We start from the raw sequence: 18,175 nt of genomic DNA on the forward strand, positions 1-18,175 counted from the left end.
TAAAGATCAGCAGAATAAAATAATACTAATAACAAAAAAATGAAAACATCAGGTCTGGGCCCAGCACAGTAGCCTACAGGCTAATGTTCTTGCCTTGCATGCATCGCTGGGATCCCACATGGGTTCTGGTTCTAATCCTGGCAGCCCTGTTTCCCATCCAGCTCCCTGTGTGTGGCCTGGGAAAGCAGCCGAGGATGGCCCATAGCCTAAGGCCCACTCACACACTTGGGAGACCTGGAAGAAGCTCCTGGCTCTGGCTGTTGAGGCTGCTTGGGTAGTGAATCAATCGATGGGGGATCTTCTTCTCTGCATATCTGACTTTGAAATAAAAATAAAGGAAATTTAACAAAAATTAATCAGTAAATTAATTTGAGAGAGGAGAGTGAGCCAGAGAGATGGAGAGAGCTGCCCTTTGCTGATTCACTTCCAAAAACCCAGATTGTCTGAGGGTGCAGAAGAACAGCTCTCCCAGTGAGTGGTAGCACACCACCTGCTGTCTCCCAAACAACATCTAGATATGGAGCCTAGCCCCTTTGGGATCAGACACGGGTTTCCTAACCTGTGTCTTAATGGCTGTGCTAAACACCTACCAAAGTTTGAATATCATTGTTCTCTCCATAATTTGTAGATAGATAAACTGTTTATCACTATTACTGCAGTGTGGAAGGTAGGAGTAAATGGGTGAGTGTGGGTAATCAGGAAACAAAGGCCATGCCTCTATGAACGGACTGGTGCCACTACACAAAGTACTGGGCAGAGTCAATGGATGTCCCACCTTCCACTGTGCAGGCCATGGTATTTTTCTCCTTAGGAGGACTCAGCACTCGAAGTACCATCTTGAAAGGAAAAAGACAGAGCTGCAATTTGTTGTCACCACAATCTTGCATTTTGATGATCCGGAACTATGAGAAATACATTTCTCTTTGTATATTTTACCCAGTCTCAGGCATCGTATGATAGCAGAGCTGAATGAAAGACACACATCCTGTGTTAGGTGTACAACGTGCTTTGTGCTGTGCAAAGTGTTACTAACATGCTTTGATAGTGCCACGCATCACTAGCATTTGAAATGAATATTATAGAAACACTTCTGCAGGAACTGAAGAGTTTTCTGATTGCCAGCAAAGATAACAACACCATTGCAAGGAAAATGTTGATGATTAAATAGCTGACGCATAAAGCTGTGGAAATTCTGTGTAGGTTTTTTTCTGGTCTTAAATTAATTTAAAGGTCATGTCCTTCCTTCTACAGTTGACCAGATAAGAGACAAGAAACTTATTTAAATTATTTTTTCATTTTGTGGGAAATAGGCACAGCTTCTGGACACCCATAGAATCTCACTATTCTGAAAAATTTCTCTACTATAACTTTCACATTAAAACATACAAACTACAAAGTCCGTTCTCAATTGTGTAAATTAAAATTATCAAACATTCAACCTTTTGTTTTTCATATGAAATCTAAGTCACAATACATCATGGGATAAGATATATGCAAGCTATACATATAATAAAGACATGCATGCAGAATATGTAAATGTATCTCAAAACTTTTCTAGGAAAACTACCCAACTGAGAGAAGGATACAGGGGCCAGCATTGTTGCACAGTATATTAAGTTCCCACCTGCAATCCCAGCATTACGTACTGCAGGGCAGGTTTGAGTTTCAGTTACTCCATTTCCAATCTGGATATCCTCCTAGTGCGCCCAGGAAGGCAAGGGCAGACGGATCAGATCATCAGCCCCCTGTTACCCATGTGGGAAACCAGAGTAGAGTTTCTGGCTCCTGGTTTCCACCTCACTCAGCCATGTTTCTTTCTTTCTTTTATTATTATTTATTATTTTTACTTCATTAATTACATTGCATTATGTGACACAGTTACATAGGTACTTGGGTTCTCCCCACCCCACTCAGCCATGTTTCTTACAAGCACCCAGGATTGAATTGGCAAAAAGCAGTCTCACCTCTGTGTCACTTGGCTCCTTAAATACACAAATTAATCTTTTAAAAAAAAAAGGCTGAATATTCTCCATACTGATTTCCATAGAGGCTGTACCAGCCTGCAGCCCCACCAGCAGTGAAGTAGGGTTCCCTTTTCCCCGCAACCTCGCCAACAAGTGTTGTTGGTGCTTTTATTCATGTGGGCCAGTCTTACTGGTGTTAGGTGGTACCTCATTGATGTTTTAATTTGGATTTCCCTTATTGCCAGGGAACTTGAGCATTTTTTCATATGTTTATTTGCCATTTGGGTTTGTTCCTTTGTGAAGTGTTTGCCCATTTCCCGTGCCCATTTCTTGAGTGGCTTGTTTGTTTTGACGTTTTGGTTGTTTTGTAGCTCTTTGTATATTCTGGAGATCAGCCCTCTATCACCTATGTCGTGTGCGAAGATCTTCTCCCATTCTGTGGGTTGCCTTTTATCTTTAACATATTGGTTACTCATTACTATGTCAATTAATTCCATAATGATGTAAATTTTTGTTGATGGTATGTTGGAGCTTTCAATTGACTGGGATGATACTCTGCTGGCTCTGTCTTCAGACCAGAGAGGGTATACCTACGAAGCCGTTGAACTTGACTGGACAATAAGATGTTAGACTCTATGTTTGGTATACGCTTGCAATGGGGGAATCTCAACTGAACTTGAGCTGTGGTTATGCAACAAGGTGGAGGAATCCACCATAGTGGGAGGGTTTGGGGAGGGGTGGGGAGAACCCAAGTATCTATGTAACTGTGTCACATAATACGATGTAATTAATGAAGTTAAATAATAAATAATTTAAAAAAAAGGCTGGACATAAAAGTTTGAATGAAAACCTGAAACACAAGATATACAGGTGGAAGATGAATATACGGAAAGATAATTATTGTCATTAGCCACTACAGCAATATGAATTGAAATTTCAGTATCATGAGGTGGACATTTAGCCTAGTAATGAAGCTGCTGATTAGGAGACCTACTTCCTGTATGAGAGTGCCTGGAGTCAATGGGCAGCTCCAGCTCCTGGATGCAGCTTCTTGCTCATGGACACCCTGGGAAGCAGTGGCCTGAGTCAAAGTAATTTGACCCTGTGACTGATGGGAGACAGATTGAGTTCCCAGCCCCTGGCTTTGGCCTGACCCAGTTCTGGTGCTCTTGCGGGCATCTGGAAAGTAAACCAGCAGCAGGAAATTCTATCTGCCTGTATCTAACTGCCTCTTCACAGATCTCACAACACGACGACACTTACACATGCATATAACAATGACTATCAATTATAGAAACAGCAGAATTCATGATATCAAGGGCTGCCAGAAATGTACAGTCACTTGAACTCTCACAAACTGCAGGTAAATACAAACATTCATGGTTATTTTGAAAACAAATTAGTTTTGTAATAAGTCAAATTGTAAACATACCATGCAGCTTGATGATTCTGAAAAATAAATGGCATTTACCAAACGAAAATCTAGATTCATATAAAACCTTAATGATAATGTTAATAGAAATTTTATTTACACTTATTGAAAAATGGACACAATAGATATTTATTTTAAACGGTGGATGGATAAAAAATAGTGTGTATGTACCAGGACACCAGATTAAAACTATGAGTGCACCATGGTACATTCACAGCAATGGAATATGACTCAGCCATAAAAAAGGCATCAAATGGAGGAATTTCAAATGGTACACACTAAATGAAACACAAAAAGCCAAATGCAAAAACTGCATGCTGTGTAACTCAGATTATGAGATGTTTTCCATCAAGTAAAACTATAAGTAAAAAAAAAAACAAATCAATATGCTGTCTTTTTAGCAAATGGGCACTTAAAACAAGGAATCTTTGTGTTGTCCCGGATTCTAAGGGTCAGAAATCAGAACTGGCTCAAGGCCTTTCAAAAGGAGACAAACAGGATGCCATGTTATCTGAAGATTCACCTGGGGAGAAGGGGCTGCCAGGCTCACTGGTTGATTGACCAGAGGCCTCCCCGGTGCCCCATCCCACCATTCCCCAAAATGACAGCTGGCACATTTATTTATTTTTATTTTTTATTTTATTTTTTATTACAAAGTCAGATATACAGAGAGGAGGAGAGACAGAGAGGAAGTAGAGCTGCCGGGATTAGAACCGGCAGCCAAATGGGATCCTGGCACATTCAAGGCGAGGACCTTAGCCACTAGGCCACGCTGCCAGGCCTTGACAGGTGGTTTATTAGAGCCTTGGTAGGACAATGAGCCCGAGCTCCTCAGATACAAGCTACTGTCGTTTCGTAACCTAGCATCAGGAGTGACAGCCTCATGTCCTGGGTCCAAAGGCTGCTCCTAGGAAGGGAGCCACTAAATCTAGCTCTTGCTCAGAGGAAGACCATCCTAGAAAGCATAAATATCAGTGGACTGATTTTGCCCGAGTGCTCACAAAGCTTGTTGTCCCTGAAAACCCTAGAGACTCATATTTCTCTTCATTCAGAAGACGCTCACCTCTCCCAAGGCTCCCAAAGTTCCATCCCATTGCATTTTCAGTTCAAAGTTCAGGATGTCGCCATCTGGTCCATGGCCACAGCTACAAAGGTGGGGGTCAGGGCAGGGAAGGGGGATTTTTGGGGTGAGCAAAGCCTTCTGTGTCTTGGAGTGGTGGCAATTGCATGGTTGAACTACTTTGCTGGAAACACACAGAACTGAAAATTTTAAAAGGTGACATAATATTATTGTAGGTGACATATACCTTCGTAGAAGAAATACTAAAAAAGAAATTAACAAATCCAAGAATACAACATAGATAAAAACAGAACATTGAATTTGGGCAAATAAGTTAGTGGACAGTGTATTAATGATTTCACATAAATCTAAGTTTTTAACACTCAAACACAACATGGTTATTTCTAAGTAAAACATGGAAAAGCCCTAAGAACCAATCATATAAATAATTCCTATAATTTGTTGTTTATAGGAAAAACACTATAGCTTGATTGAATACAATCTGTACTTTCATTGTTTTTCAAGAAAATAAGCTAATTCTGAATAATTTTCCTTTTTCCTTATTTTTTTTCCTTTCCTTCCATCTTTTTCCTTTGCATTTTCATTCTTTCGAATGCGCGTTTCAATTCACAGGATAGGGAAGACACACAAATGCGACGTTAACTTTTCCTCACCTAGTTCACAACGAACTCTCGGAGCCCTTTTCTGTAAAATGAATTTTATGACTACTTTTGAAAATCATTTACTTCTCATAACCAGAATATAGACTGTGATGGAGGGAAAAAATGCCTTCTTCTTTTTGTTTTCTCCCAATTCTGGAAAGTGACAGAGTTAGGCAGTAGGATCCTGTTACTGTACCCTGTTTTCACAGCTGTACTTCATTGAAGGAAGGCTTGTGTTACACACAGTTTGTGATGGGAAGTAAAGGCTTTTAAAACAACTGGAGAGACAGGTCTTTAACCTCCACCCTCGTGCAGTGTTTGTTCCACCCCTGAGCTTCTGTGGAGGGTAACAGGAAGTAACCCTGATATGTTCTGTTGTCCTCTGATTAAACCGCATCTGAACAGCTCATCCGATCCGCAACCCAATGTGTTCATTTCTGCATAAAAGTTTTCAGAATAAATCCTAAAAATTACCAAAATGGAGACAGCATTTTGTTTCATAATTAAAATATTTAAAGCACAGATTCGGAAATCTTTAGTCATGGGCGTGTTCTAAAAATAAAACGGTGTTTAGATAAATTCCAGGGCTAAATTTATGAATGGCTTTCAGTGGTTAAGCAATTAATCAATTGGTTACCTCTTTAAAAATTTCTACGCATTAACTGAAGACACGGAGTGCTACTGGAACCTCTGTGTGTTTCTCAGAGCCATACAGGCAAACCATGAACCCAGACAACTAGGTGCTAGATCATTTCAAAGATTTTTTTTTCCTGCTTAGTTACAGAGATCCTTGTAGTGAAGTAGTTGTAATTTACATAAGAACAGTTTCCTAAATATAATATGATTCTTAGCAATGATTAAAATGCTTAAAACATTAAATAACCTGCATCGAAGTTACATGCCAGCAAATGGTTAATGAAAACATTTTCCCACGAAAAGATATATGACTTTGATAGAAATAGAATATGACTGGGCTATTTCTAATCCTGTTCCCAATTGTCTTTTGCATACAGATTTAGAACTTTCTTGTATCTATGAGAGCATTTGTTCATGCAAATCTTTCAGTTTTTATCAATTTTTCTTGAAAACCCTCCACAGAGATTGTCCAATTTCTAACTGATAAAAAAATCTAACCACATTGAACACATGAATATGCATACATGGTTTTTCATAACAATCACCAACAAAATATCCTGACTCGCACCACATGTTTTATTCTGCTGACATGGTGGCTATCGGATGTGGCTATTACAGAGATCTATCAACTGATATTTGCATGATACAGTCTCATTTCCATTCATTCAAATCAGAAGACTTCACTTTGCCTTTACTATCAAGTACACTCTGATCCTGTTACATGCTCAATTTCATCTTCTAAATATGTGGCAACAGAGTGAGACATGTTAGTTTACATTAGGACATACATGTTTTCAAAGTGAGTAGAATATAATGGCATTTTGATCTGTAATACTGTTAGGGAATAAAACATTTCAACAGAATGAAAAACTGTGGGCAGAATAAGGAATGACTTATGCACTTCTCTCTGTGTAGGTGGCTATTGTATTCTCATGGTTATTGTAGAAAAAAATAAGCAATTCTACTGCGTGCACATAATTTGTAAGGCAGCATGAAGGCAATCTGCCATGATTGATAGAAATAACCAGTTTCCATCTCTAGGAAGACAAGCACTGATTATGTGGGCAAGCTTTAGAAATGGTATAGTATTTTGCTCACATCCAGAAAGGACAGCTAACGAATTTCTGAAAACAAAAAAGAAACTTTAAATCTTAGGGACAAAATGTTATCATGTGGTGTTCTTTATTTCAGCATACGGTTTTTGAGGCTTCTGAAAAAGCCAGGATATATTTTATATAGTATTTCACTCCAAAATTTATATAACAATTTCTCCCATCATAAAATTCATCTTTACTTAGACATATGTTATCATATAATGAAACATCATTACTATTCATTGATTACATTGTTACAACATTTCTGCTTAGTTTTATGATCTGTCATATGTTTGTTAAATTTTGGAAATCATTTCGGCTCGCTGGAGGTATCTAGTTATACGATTTGCACTTGACATATTTACTGAGTATGTTCTCGCTTTATATTTATTTGTAATTTATATACTCCCCTATTCCAAAGATGATTGGAGGTGGCTTATTTTAATTATAATTGTACTGGCTATCTTTCTCAGAGATGTTTCAAAGTTTTCTTGCTCACTCAGCACAGGAACAGGTAACTGCAAATGAAGGTTGCTTTATTCTTCCTCTCATGGTCATTCCAAACTCCGTGTTTTGCAGAGGTGAATATCATGTGGGCTGGACACCAAGCGCATCACAGTTCCGAAGACTACAACCTATCCACTGCACTGAGACAATCCGTCTTACAGATATACACTTCTTGGGTAAGTTGAAGTTGTGTGAAATCCAGTAACTGTGAGGCTATCATTTATTTTTGAAGTCACAACTCGTTTTTTCTTTGCTGCAAATAAACTAATAGAAGGTGGATTGTGAAAACACTTCCTTCTCTGTAAGGCCAGATGTGGAAATGTTTCTTCACACTAAAGCCCTCCACACAAGAAGCAAGTGATGTGTTCTAGCAGATACAGAGCAGTGTGAGAAAATGCTGGTTGTTTTTTGTTTATGTGAAAACTAGAAAACTGACATGTTGGCAGAATATCTAAAGTCAGATTTATATACGCAGGGAACTCATTAGAAACTTTGAAATGCAGTTTTTACTTCATTTCCACATCTTCAAATAAAACCTTTCTGATTCCTTTGTTTTTGATCATTTTCACTGATAAACGATAATTATACTGATCTATAGGGCATGACATGGTGCTCTGACACATGTATATGTTGTGGAATGATCCAGGATATCTGCTCTATGCATGTCCTCAACAATGATCATGCTTTTGTAATGAAAACATTCAGATCCCTCTCCTGTGTCCCTCTTGAACTATGCCATGCATTCTCCTTAACCATAATATGAACCATGATCATCTTGCTGTGTGAGGGGACAGCAGAATTTACTCCTCCCAAAGATAGTCTCCCATGTGCTGATCTGTGTCTCACCTCTCCTACCGTTTCTCTGGTAGCAGATATTCTAATCAGCTTCCGTGAGTTAGATTTGCACAGCGTCCACGTGACAGATCCAGGTGTGTCACTGTGTGCGGCCTGGTGCACTGAGCATGATGGACTTTGCTTTCACCCATTTTATCGAAAGTGGTATTTTCCGGCTGTTGAAGTCTATGAAGGATGCTGTTGTGGGTGCATGGCACACGATCAAAACCTATCAACCTTCTCGTGTTTATTTCCATGTTTTGGCATTGTGAATTACATGGCAATGAGTATGAATCTGCAGACATCTCTCCAAAATTACTGATTTCAATTATTTTGAGTACATATGGTATATTCTACCTTACTCATGTTCTTGCCAATTTTTTTCAACATTTGAGTTTTTTTTTTTCAGTAGCCAGTTTAATAGGTGTGAGGTGATAGCACATTGAAGTTTTAATTTTCATTTCTCAGAAGATAGAAATGGTGAGATTTTTTCTTCATGTGTCAGTTGCTCAACTGTATTTCTTCTTTTAAGAAATGAGTATCCCAGTCCTTTGCCCATCTTAAAACAGGGCTTCTTGTTGACCTGTTTGGTTCTCAATAGTTTGAGTTATACATTGAGTTGAACATTGAGTTCTGGGTATTAGTACTCTATCTAATATATGATTAGTAAATATTTTCCTCCAAATAATGCACTATGTTTTCTTCTAAACATTTCATAGTTTTAGTTTTTATGTGGTAATTTTCAGTAGGAATCTTTATGATAGAATTTTAAGATAGAAAATTTACTTAGAAAAATGAGTACTCTACATTCACATACATTGTTTTTTTTTTTGAAAAGTAAATTAAAAAAATACTTTCAATTAAAAACAATTAACGTAAAAATAACAATCCTCTCTCTTTAACTATGCCCTTCAAATAAATAAATAAGGCTTTCAGAGGAAAAAAAAAGTAACAATCTTAGTAGTAAATTTGGTTAAAAAAATTGAAAGATCTACTTTTGAAAAGTGTAAATTCATTCAATGAACTAAACTGAAGATGACCCAAGTACATGGAGGAATCTCACATGTTTAGATTTGAAGATTTACTCTTGTTAAAGTGTCCATACTCCCCAAAATGATCTGTGTCTCAGTGTAAGCTCTATGGAAAATACCAATATCCTTCCTCACAGAAACAGAAGAAAAAACTAACTAAAGTTTCTATGGAAAAGCAAGCTACTTCAAATATGCAAAGATTTTGACAAATTGCAAATTTGTAGAGACAACACAACAGCAAACATTGACACACGCTAAAAAGTGAGGATAACAAAACTAGTGAGGCATTTGCATCAGCGCAGACATGTGAGGCAATGGAAAGAACACGGGATGTGTAACAGTTAACTGCCATTAACGCAGTACATCAGCGCATCTAAATAGTCCTCATTTAAGGAAATACCAAGAAAAGCAAATATCAGAAAAACCATTTAAGTATAAAGTTCTTTCAGGCCATTGAGCAACCCTAATGGGTTTGGTGACCTCTCTTTTCTGAGATCATCCCTGCCAAACTCCTACTGGTTATCAAACTGCACGACAGTACATTTCATGCTAGACAGTGCACTGGAAAGTTGAGGTTACTGACGTGGGAGTAGTTTTTAATTTATTCTCAATACTATATGTAAAATCAATGATCTATTTACAAACTAAACATAATGTCTGATTCTGGAGAGTTTTCAGGCAAAGTTTATTGGATATGGGTCACTGAGTGCCTTCACTGTGGCCGACATACGCAGGAGCTGCTAGAATTTTCAATCCAAAATTGTAGCTCTGTATGTGGTTTCCATTGCACGTTTGTGGTGGGGGGCTAGAAGTTGAACTCAGGCTCCAGGTTCCAGCTGCTACAGAGGTACGCTAATTCCTCCTCATCAAGTCTCTATCACTATTGTTCTTCATCTATAGTGTATTTTAAAGCCTCTTAAATGAACCACTGCCTCTTTAGTTCAAACGTCATTTTTAGCAGAGATCTGAATTTTGGATATGTTAATTCCCTAGCTAGTAAGTAGCAAAGCCAAATGCTTTGCATCAGATACCTGGAAATTGTTAAATAGTTTTTCGTGTGCTAACCTAAATAGCACACATTCAAAGGACTTTTTAAAAACTCATTAAAATACAATTTATTAAAACAGTATGTACGGAATTCAATACTTTTTTAATCAAAGTAGCCTTATCTTTTTAAAATTTCATTTCTCGGGCCCAGCGTGATAGCGTAGCGGTTAAGGTCCTCGTCTTGAATGCATTGGGATCCCATGTGCTCGCCTGTTCTAATCCCAGCAGCTCCACTTCCCATCCAGCTCCCTGCTTCTGGCCTGGAAAGGCAGTCAAGGACAGCCCAATGCTTTGGGACTCTGCACCTGTGTGGGAGACCCGGAAGAGGCTCCTGGCTTCGGATTGGCTCAGCTCCAACTGTTGCGGGCGCTTGGGGAGTGAATCAGTGGAGGGAAGATCTTCCTCTCTGTCTCTCCTTCTCTCTGTATATCTGCCTTTCCAATAAAAGTAAATAGATCTTTGAAAAAAATCATTTCTCCACAAAGTTTGTGAAGTATTCTCACACATGGAATGGACTGGGTCAAAGAGGTAATCTGTCTGGATCCCTCCATCACACAGATTTATAGTCTAGATTCTATTCATTGGCCAGGGCTGTGGTAACTAGGTGCCACACACACTACAGTGTCTTGCAAAACCAGAGAGCTATTGTCTTCTAGTTCTGGAACCAGAAGTCATAAAATCAGAGATGGCAGGGAGTTGAGGGCCGAGCACTCGCCCGTGGCCTCCCAGCAGCCTCTGAACTGTAGCAGCAGATCCTCAATGCCTCATTCAACATCCTTGCTGTATTCTACAATTTTTTCAGGTTTTGAAAGGACAACCATCAGAATGGAGTGGGGCAGGGTGGCGGAGGGCACCCTCCTCTGCTATTACCACAACTCAACAAATTATACTCGATCATGATTCTATTAATCAGGCCCCATTCAGGACTCCTAAGTGCTGTGATTGCACACTGTGATTTTGAAAATGGAAGGTACCATGAAATCCAGAATGATATGTAAGGAAAAGGAATAAACTTGCTTTGATCTGGATAAAAATGAAGCTCTATATAGTTCAGGATTGGGCGTAGTGAATGGAGGGAACCAGCCGAGGGCTGTTCGCTCTGGCTTATTAAGAAATGACTGCCTTAAGTCTAGCTGGTTTTTATCCTGAATAAAATGGACTGAATACAGGTCTGACTGGAGTAAGTGTCCAGACTTGATGTATTTCTCTTTTGCTTGAAGGTAACTCTAATCTTCAACAACCCCATTGTAGGGAAGAATGTTCCAAATGTAACTGTATCTGAATTGACTCCATGGAAATCAGTCCTGTTGTTGTATTCTTTACTGAGGAATTACCAAAGAAAAATTGTCTTTTAAAGAACACAAAATTGAGTGTCAGCTGAGTCCACTATAGAGCCTGAGGGTACTTGTTGTCAGAGTAGAGTCCAGATTATGGAGTCTGGTTTATAGTAGCCTCCACCCTGGATTAATTCTTCCAGGTAAAGGCATGCAAAGCACAGACAAGGGGAAACTGAAGTCAAATGCGAGTTCATAGACACATCACACCAGAATCAGTTGTCTTTGCAATCTCATGCCATTTGGTTAGAGACACTGAAAAATGCCCGGAATAAGGAAATGAGCATTGAGAAAGCCATGTAATTAGGTTTATTATCTTGGGACAGGGGAATGGGGTTGCCTATGGTAGGACATGTCAGATGGTGGTTACATCTCGACACGCATTCTCAACCAGAGAACCCTTGGAAGATCAGAGGGAGAGTTTGAGGGTCTGTGTTGGTTCATGGTCTGGAATAGGTCTTTCTCGACTATAAAATCAAAGGGCATATTTTGAGTCTTGCCAATTTCTATGAGGCATTTGAGCGAGTCTCTTCTCCAATGCGGTTCCATAATTCCTATAATTTGGCAGTTACCAACATAGTAATGGGTTTTAGAACAAGGAGAAAATAGGTCATGTTTTTGAAGAGAAAATTGATTTGTCAAATGAAAAGTGAAGTTAAGCTCAAAATGTGTTTCTTTAACATCGCTATAAAACTTCAGGTGGTATTTATGTCATTTAAAACAGTTAAAGTTTCAATTTCAACTTCCCATATTTTTTAATCTTTGTAGTTGCATTTCTAGCCAATTTTAAGTTTGATGCTATTCACTCCAAAGAACTCCAATTGATACAATACTATTTCATTTCCTATATAATAGAATGTATTTTTTCTAACATGGTTTCAATCTTTGCTTCCATATCTTGATAATTCCTTAAGGAAAATAGCCTATTCACCTTGCAAAAAAGGAAATATGCTTACCCATGCACATTATGCAATTTATAACATTATAAATTATGTCAGAAGTTGAGCATTTCCTTGTAGCATTGTAGATAAAATGTATAAATGCTTTAGTTCTGTATAAGAAGCACAGTTATAAGATGACATATAAGGTAAAAGGATAGTTATGTCAGAGAGCCCCTGGAATTCACCTAAAGAACTCCTAATGGAATGAAATCTGAAGCTTACTGGCAAAATATATGACATAGTTTGTGATGTAACCCAAAGTATGAAATAAATACCTCTGAAATAACTTTTTTATGTAGACAAATAGTTGAATAAATAAATAAATGGGGTCAAATACATGAAGCCAATTTCCCTTAAGGAATTTCAAATATTATTCATTGTGATGTATATATATGCATTATAGGTATGTAAATGCTGTGATGTATCTATACGTTGTGGATGTGCAGATGCGCTTGGTCAGCCCTTCTTCTCTCACTTATGAGTGGAGTAGTGATGACAATTTTAGAGGGAGAAACTTGGCCACCCTCATCTCAGATCAAAACTCACATCGCCCATTGCAATCATGCAAGGAGAGCGACACATCACACACATGGTCTTCTGCTTCAAATCTTTCATCTCACTCTATGAAAGGGACCCGAATCCAAGAGCTCATTATGTGATACCTAAGCAGTCCTCAAAACCGTGAAGATCACGAAACACAAGAGCCACTTGCCCCCTTGCTTTGTGAAACTCTGATTTTCAGTTCAATATACATACTTAGAAAAATATGTAATATTAAATCATATTCGTTAAAGAAAGAAAACTGCCCATGCCTTGTCTTAAGAACAACTAAACTTGATTTTACGTCTTGTCCAGATAAAAATGTGAATGATCAATAGGCATTGATCAAAGGGTCTCTGGAGCAGCATGAAGAAGGATAATTACCTGAAACTACAGCACGTTTTTGAAGTTTGTTTTTTTCTTTTCTACACTTTTTTGTTATTAATTTTTACGATACCATTTTGTAGGTATAAGGATTTCCTTCTCCCCATCCTCTCCCCCACATTTTCCCCTGTATTGTTTTGATAGTATAGTCCTTTAATAGCAGTCACAAGTCCAACCTTCTGCTATCTAACTAAATCAAGGCATTTACGTAAAGACAATGGTAGATGGGTTAGCATCATATAGTCAAGGTATATTAAACTTTTATTGGGAGTCCTCTTATTTGGGAACAGAGATGCATAGTGCAATATGTCTTCAATTCATGGTATGCTGGTCTGCATGATACTGTTTATGTATGAGAATGTATGTACATATTTGTTTACCTTCACACTGTTTTGTATTTTGCATTAATGTTGATTTATGTAAGAGAGAACATATGATGTCTGCCCTTTTAGAATTGGCTTATTTCACTGAGCATAATTAGCTCCAGATAGGGCCATTTTGGTGCACATGGTAGAATCCCATAATTGTTAGTGTCTGAGTAGTATTTCATGCAGAAGATGTACCCCAGTTTCCTTGTCCATTCCTTTTTTATAGGTCATCTGGGTCATTTCCATATCATTACTATTGTGGATTGTGCTGCTCTAAATATAGGATTGCAGGTCAATATTTTATCCTCACATTTCGCTTACTTTCAATATATTCCCAGGATTGGGATAGCTGAATCATACAATGAATCAATTTTTAGTTCTCTTATTACTGCCTGGTGATGGACGTGGCCTAAAGCTTACTTCCCTATGGCCTGAGACACAGCTGTCAGGCCTACACGCGGAGTGTGACCTCCAACATGGCTAGAAGGTCAAGGGAAATACACGTGGAACATGACCTCTGACATGACTGGAAGATTAAGGGAAATAGACTTGTCATATAGCCAATTGCAGTGTCTTTGTTGGGCAGGGTCTGCTGGAAGACTCCTTCCTGCCCTCCCCTTTCTTACACTTTAAAACTTGTAACCTGCGTAATAAAGCAGACATTCCTCACCAGCTTGTCTCTGGTGCTTCTCATGGCCAAAGAGCACCCCCACCTCACCCAGGGTGACCTTGGGGCTGGCTTGCAGGCCTGAATCTTTGGAATAGAGTGCTTCCTGTTTTCCACTAGCAGTTTGATGATATCTGGGTTCAGATTTGGGTCCTTTATCCGTGCAAAGCTGATTTTTATAAGCCATTTACACTCAGGGTTAATATTGCAAGGAAGTGATTTGGTCCTGTCACTTTAGCCTGTTTTTTTTTTTATTATATTTTTGACAATGTTTACATAGTTAATTAGGGTAAAAAAGTTCAAGGGCTTTGGGAAAGTGGGTAAGACTATTATTTCCATATTTTTTCCTTCATGTATCTAAGGTAAAGGGAGGTAATGAGGGAGAAGCCCTACCCAGTTTCCCACCCACCCCAGGTCCCGGATGTGAGGCATGCTCTGAGATTGTTGCTCAAGTGGTTTTGATAGTTGACCAGTTATGAATCACTGCCAGTCTCGCCACTCCAGACACAATGAAGTCGTTGAAGAATCCACTGAATGACATAGTCCATCATAGAGTCTCCGTTTGCCCAGTATTTCACTGCAAACGTATAGCTGCGATCATCCCCAAGTGGTTTTAATAGTTCTCCAGTTATGAATCGCTGCCATTTTCGCCACTCCCAGCTTGATGAGGTCATTGCAGAGTCCACTGATTGATACAGTCCATCATATAGTCTTCATTTGTCCAGTTCTCGCTGCCAATGTATAGCTGAGGTGGTTGATTGACTTGTTCTTTCTTCTGTCTTTTCTCGGCTAGGGTTCTGAGCCCAGCAGTTCGATTCAGGAGATCCCCAAAGAAACTCTGAGGGATTCCAAGACCAGATTCATGTATGTTCTAGCAACCACAGGGCCTGGCACAGCCCATCGCCCCTGATCAGCTGGTAGTTGCAATTGCTGGGTTGGTTCTGTTTTCAGTCCTGACTTGCACTGGAACCAGTGGGTGTTGCAGTCCAGCCTGGTTCTACCCAGCACATACTCGGCCCTCACATCAACCAGTGGGAGCTGCAGCATAGTCGGGGCGACCCGCAATAATCTCCACCAGGCCCGCCCCCTATCCTGGTTTGCCAGTGTTTGGATTTCTTCTGTGGTTTTACGGAGATGTTTTCCACCCTGCCTTTGGATTTTGTAGGTATTATTCTTTTCCTCTGCCTGTAGCACAAGTTTAAGCAACAATTGAATTAGTAGGTCTGATAGAGGTGAAGTTTTTCAGTTTTTGTTTGTTTTAGAAGTATTTTATTTCATTTTCAGATACAAAGGAAACCTTTGCTAGGTATGTTGTTCTGGGCTCCCACACCTTTTTTTTTGTTGTTGTTGTCTTCTTTTAGAATCTGGAATATGTCACTCCATTCTGTTCTGGTCTACAGGCTTTCTCTGAGAGGTCAGCTGTGAGTCTGATATGGGTTTCTCTATAAGGTAATTGGTTTTTTTCACATGCATATTTCAAAATATTTTCCTTCTGTTCAACTGAAGAGAGCTTGATTATGATGTTTCAAGGTGAGGATCTCTTGTGGTAGAGTCTATTGGGGTTGTGTGCCGTTCCTGTATCTGGTTTCCCATTTCTTTCTCCATGTTAGGGGAGTTTTCATTCATTATTTTATTGAATACATCTTTTAACAAGGCATCTTTTTCTGTGCCTTCAGGAATACAATGTTTGGACTTTTGATAGTGTCACTTCATCTTGGGTGGTTTTCTTAGCTTTATTCAGTTCTTCCAGCTTTCTCACGGTTTTAGCATGTTTTAAAGGAACTCTCCATTTTCCAATATTAAACTCCCAAAAGAATACCACTCTGATCAAATGCAGAGCTAGTCAAGATCTGGTCCCTCGTCTCTCTCCAATTTCATCATTCATATATTTCATAGTTGTTCCAATTTAGCAACCTGTTTTCTCAGTCTTTCAGGCTGTAATGTCTCAACTCCTCATTATACAGGCTGTAGCTTCTAATTATTCTGATTCCAAGATTCAGCTTAAACACTCCTGTCTTTGAGATAATTTCTAAACTTTGTCAAGGCCTCTACTAATATCTCTTTTGCTAATATTTAAGTCACATGCAACTCTTGCAAAAACACTGTATTTAATGTATTTTATTATTTTTATATTGACCAATGAGGTGTAAGAATAATGAGGTGAATTTATGGGCCTGGCATGATAGCCTAGTGGCTAAAGTCCTGGCCTTGCACACACCAGGATCCCATATGGGCGCCTGTTCTAATCCCGGCGGTCGGTCCTGCTTCCCATCCAGCTCCCTGCTTGTGGCCTGGGAAAGCAGTCAAGGACGGCCAAAGCCTTGGGACCCTGCACTCAGGTGGGAGACCCAAAGGAGCTCCTGGCTCCTGGCTTTGGATTGGCTCAGCTCCAGCCGTTGCAGGTGCTTGGGGAGTGAACCATTGGACAGAAGATCTTCCTCTCTGTCTCTCCTCCTCTCTGTATATCTGCCTTTCCATTAAAAATAAATAAATACATACAAAATCTTAAAAAAAAAGAATAATGAGGTGAATTCTATTTCCCCCTCTTTATTTTATTTTTTTAAAAGATTTATTTATTTTTATTAGAAAGGTCAGATATACAGAGAGGAGGAGAGACAGAGAGGAAGATCTTCCATCCCATGATTCACTCCCCAAGTGAGCCACAATGGCCGGTGCGCGCCGATCCAAAGCCGGGAACCAGGAACCTCTTCCGGGTCTCCCACGCGGGTGCAGGGTCCCAATGCATTGGGCCGTCCTCGACTGCATTCCCAGGCCACAAGCAGGGAGCTGGATGGGAAGTGGAGCTGCCAGGACTAGAACCGGTGCCCATATGGGATCCCGGGGCGTTCAAGGCAAGGACCTTAGCCACTAGGCCATGCCGCTGGGCCCTATTTCCCTCTCTTTATGCCTGATTGACATAACATGCCTGATGTAGTGTTACTGAGCTTGTCACGTGATGAATAAGAAGTTCTCTGATTATCAAAATAGATGTGACAATGCAAATGTTTTGTTAAATTAATGAGGTGAAGGGCTATGTGAAACTGAAAAAGTTATCATGTATAAATGGATTTTAATTTGTCAAATATATCTAACTGCCTCTAATCTCTAAAATACAATATATAGAATTTATTGACTATTAGGAATATGATGATCGATACGAAACAATAAACAATAAACTGTATTGAAAAATCCGATTCAACAACATAACCAATTAATAGATGTGCTTAGTTTCATCGAGTCAGTGAAGAAAAATTGTCTCATTTTATTGTGTTTCTCATTCAATAAAATTGCTGCATTCTCTGTGTTGGCAGGTAATTCGTTTTATATGAATGAGCAGAACATGCGTATAATATAGTAGCAGTCTAAACAGGGAAAGCGTATACTGCATCAGCAGAACCATCAGTTCATAACATGGAGTTTTTAAAGCTTTTCTTAAATCTTTGCTATGATAAGTTAAAGAACATGTTAACATAAAATTTTGAGTGTAGTCCTTTAAAAATATCTATTATATGTAGGACACTTCAAAGGACAATTGATTAGCTGTAAGTACTGCATTGGGGGTGGCATTACGGCTCTGTGGGTTAAGCTGCTGCATGAGAAGTGAGCATCTCTTTCGGAGAAAATTTGTTAGAGCCTTAAATGTTCCATTTCAAAGCCACCTGCCTGCTAATGAG

General features: G+C 39.1%; 1 protein-coding gene across 1 annotated transcript in view; it reads left to right on the top strand.

Annotated features, from left to right (window-relative positions):
* Positions 1 to 18,175, top strand: part of AGMO (alkylglycerol monooxygenase) — a 297,295-nt gene that overhangs the window by 104,267 nt on the left and 174,853 nt on the right. Inside the window, exon 4 of the mRNA XM_004582474.3 lies at positions 7,428 to 7,531. Within this exon, the coding sequence (XP_004582531.2) occupies positions 7,428 to 7,531 (104 nt within the window). The remainder of the gene's footprint in view (positions 1 to 7,427; positions 7,532 to 18,175) is intronic.

Source organism: Ochotona princeps, chromosome 20, assembly GCF_030435755.1.
Source record: "Ochotona princeps isolate mOchPri1 chromosome 20, mOchPri1.hap1, whole genome shotgun sequence".
In the NCBI taxonomy this organism is placed as follows: Eukaryota; Metazoa; Chordata; class Mammalia; order Lagomorpha; family Ochotonidae; genus Ochotona; species Ochotona princeps.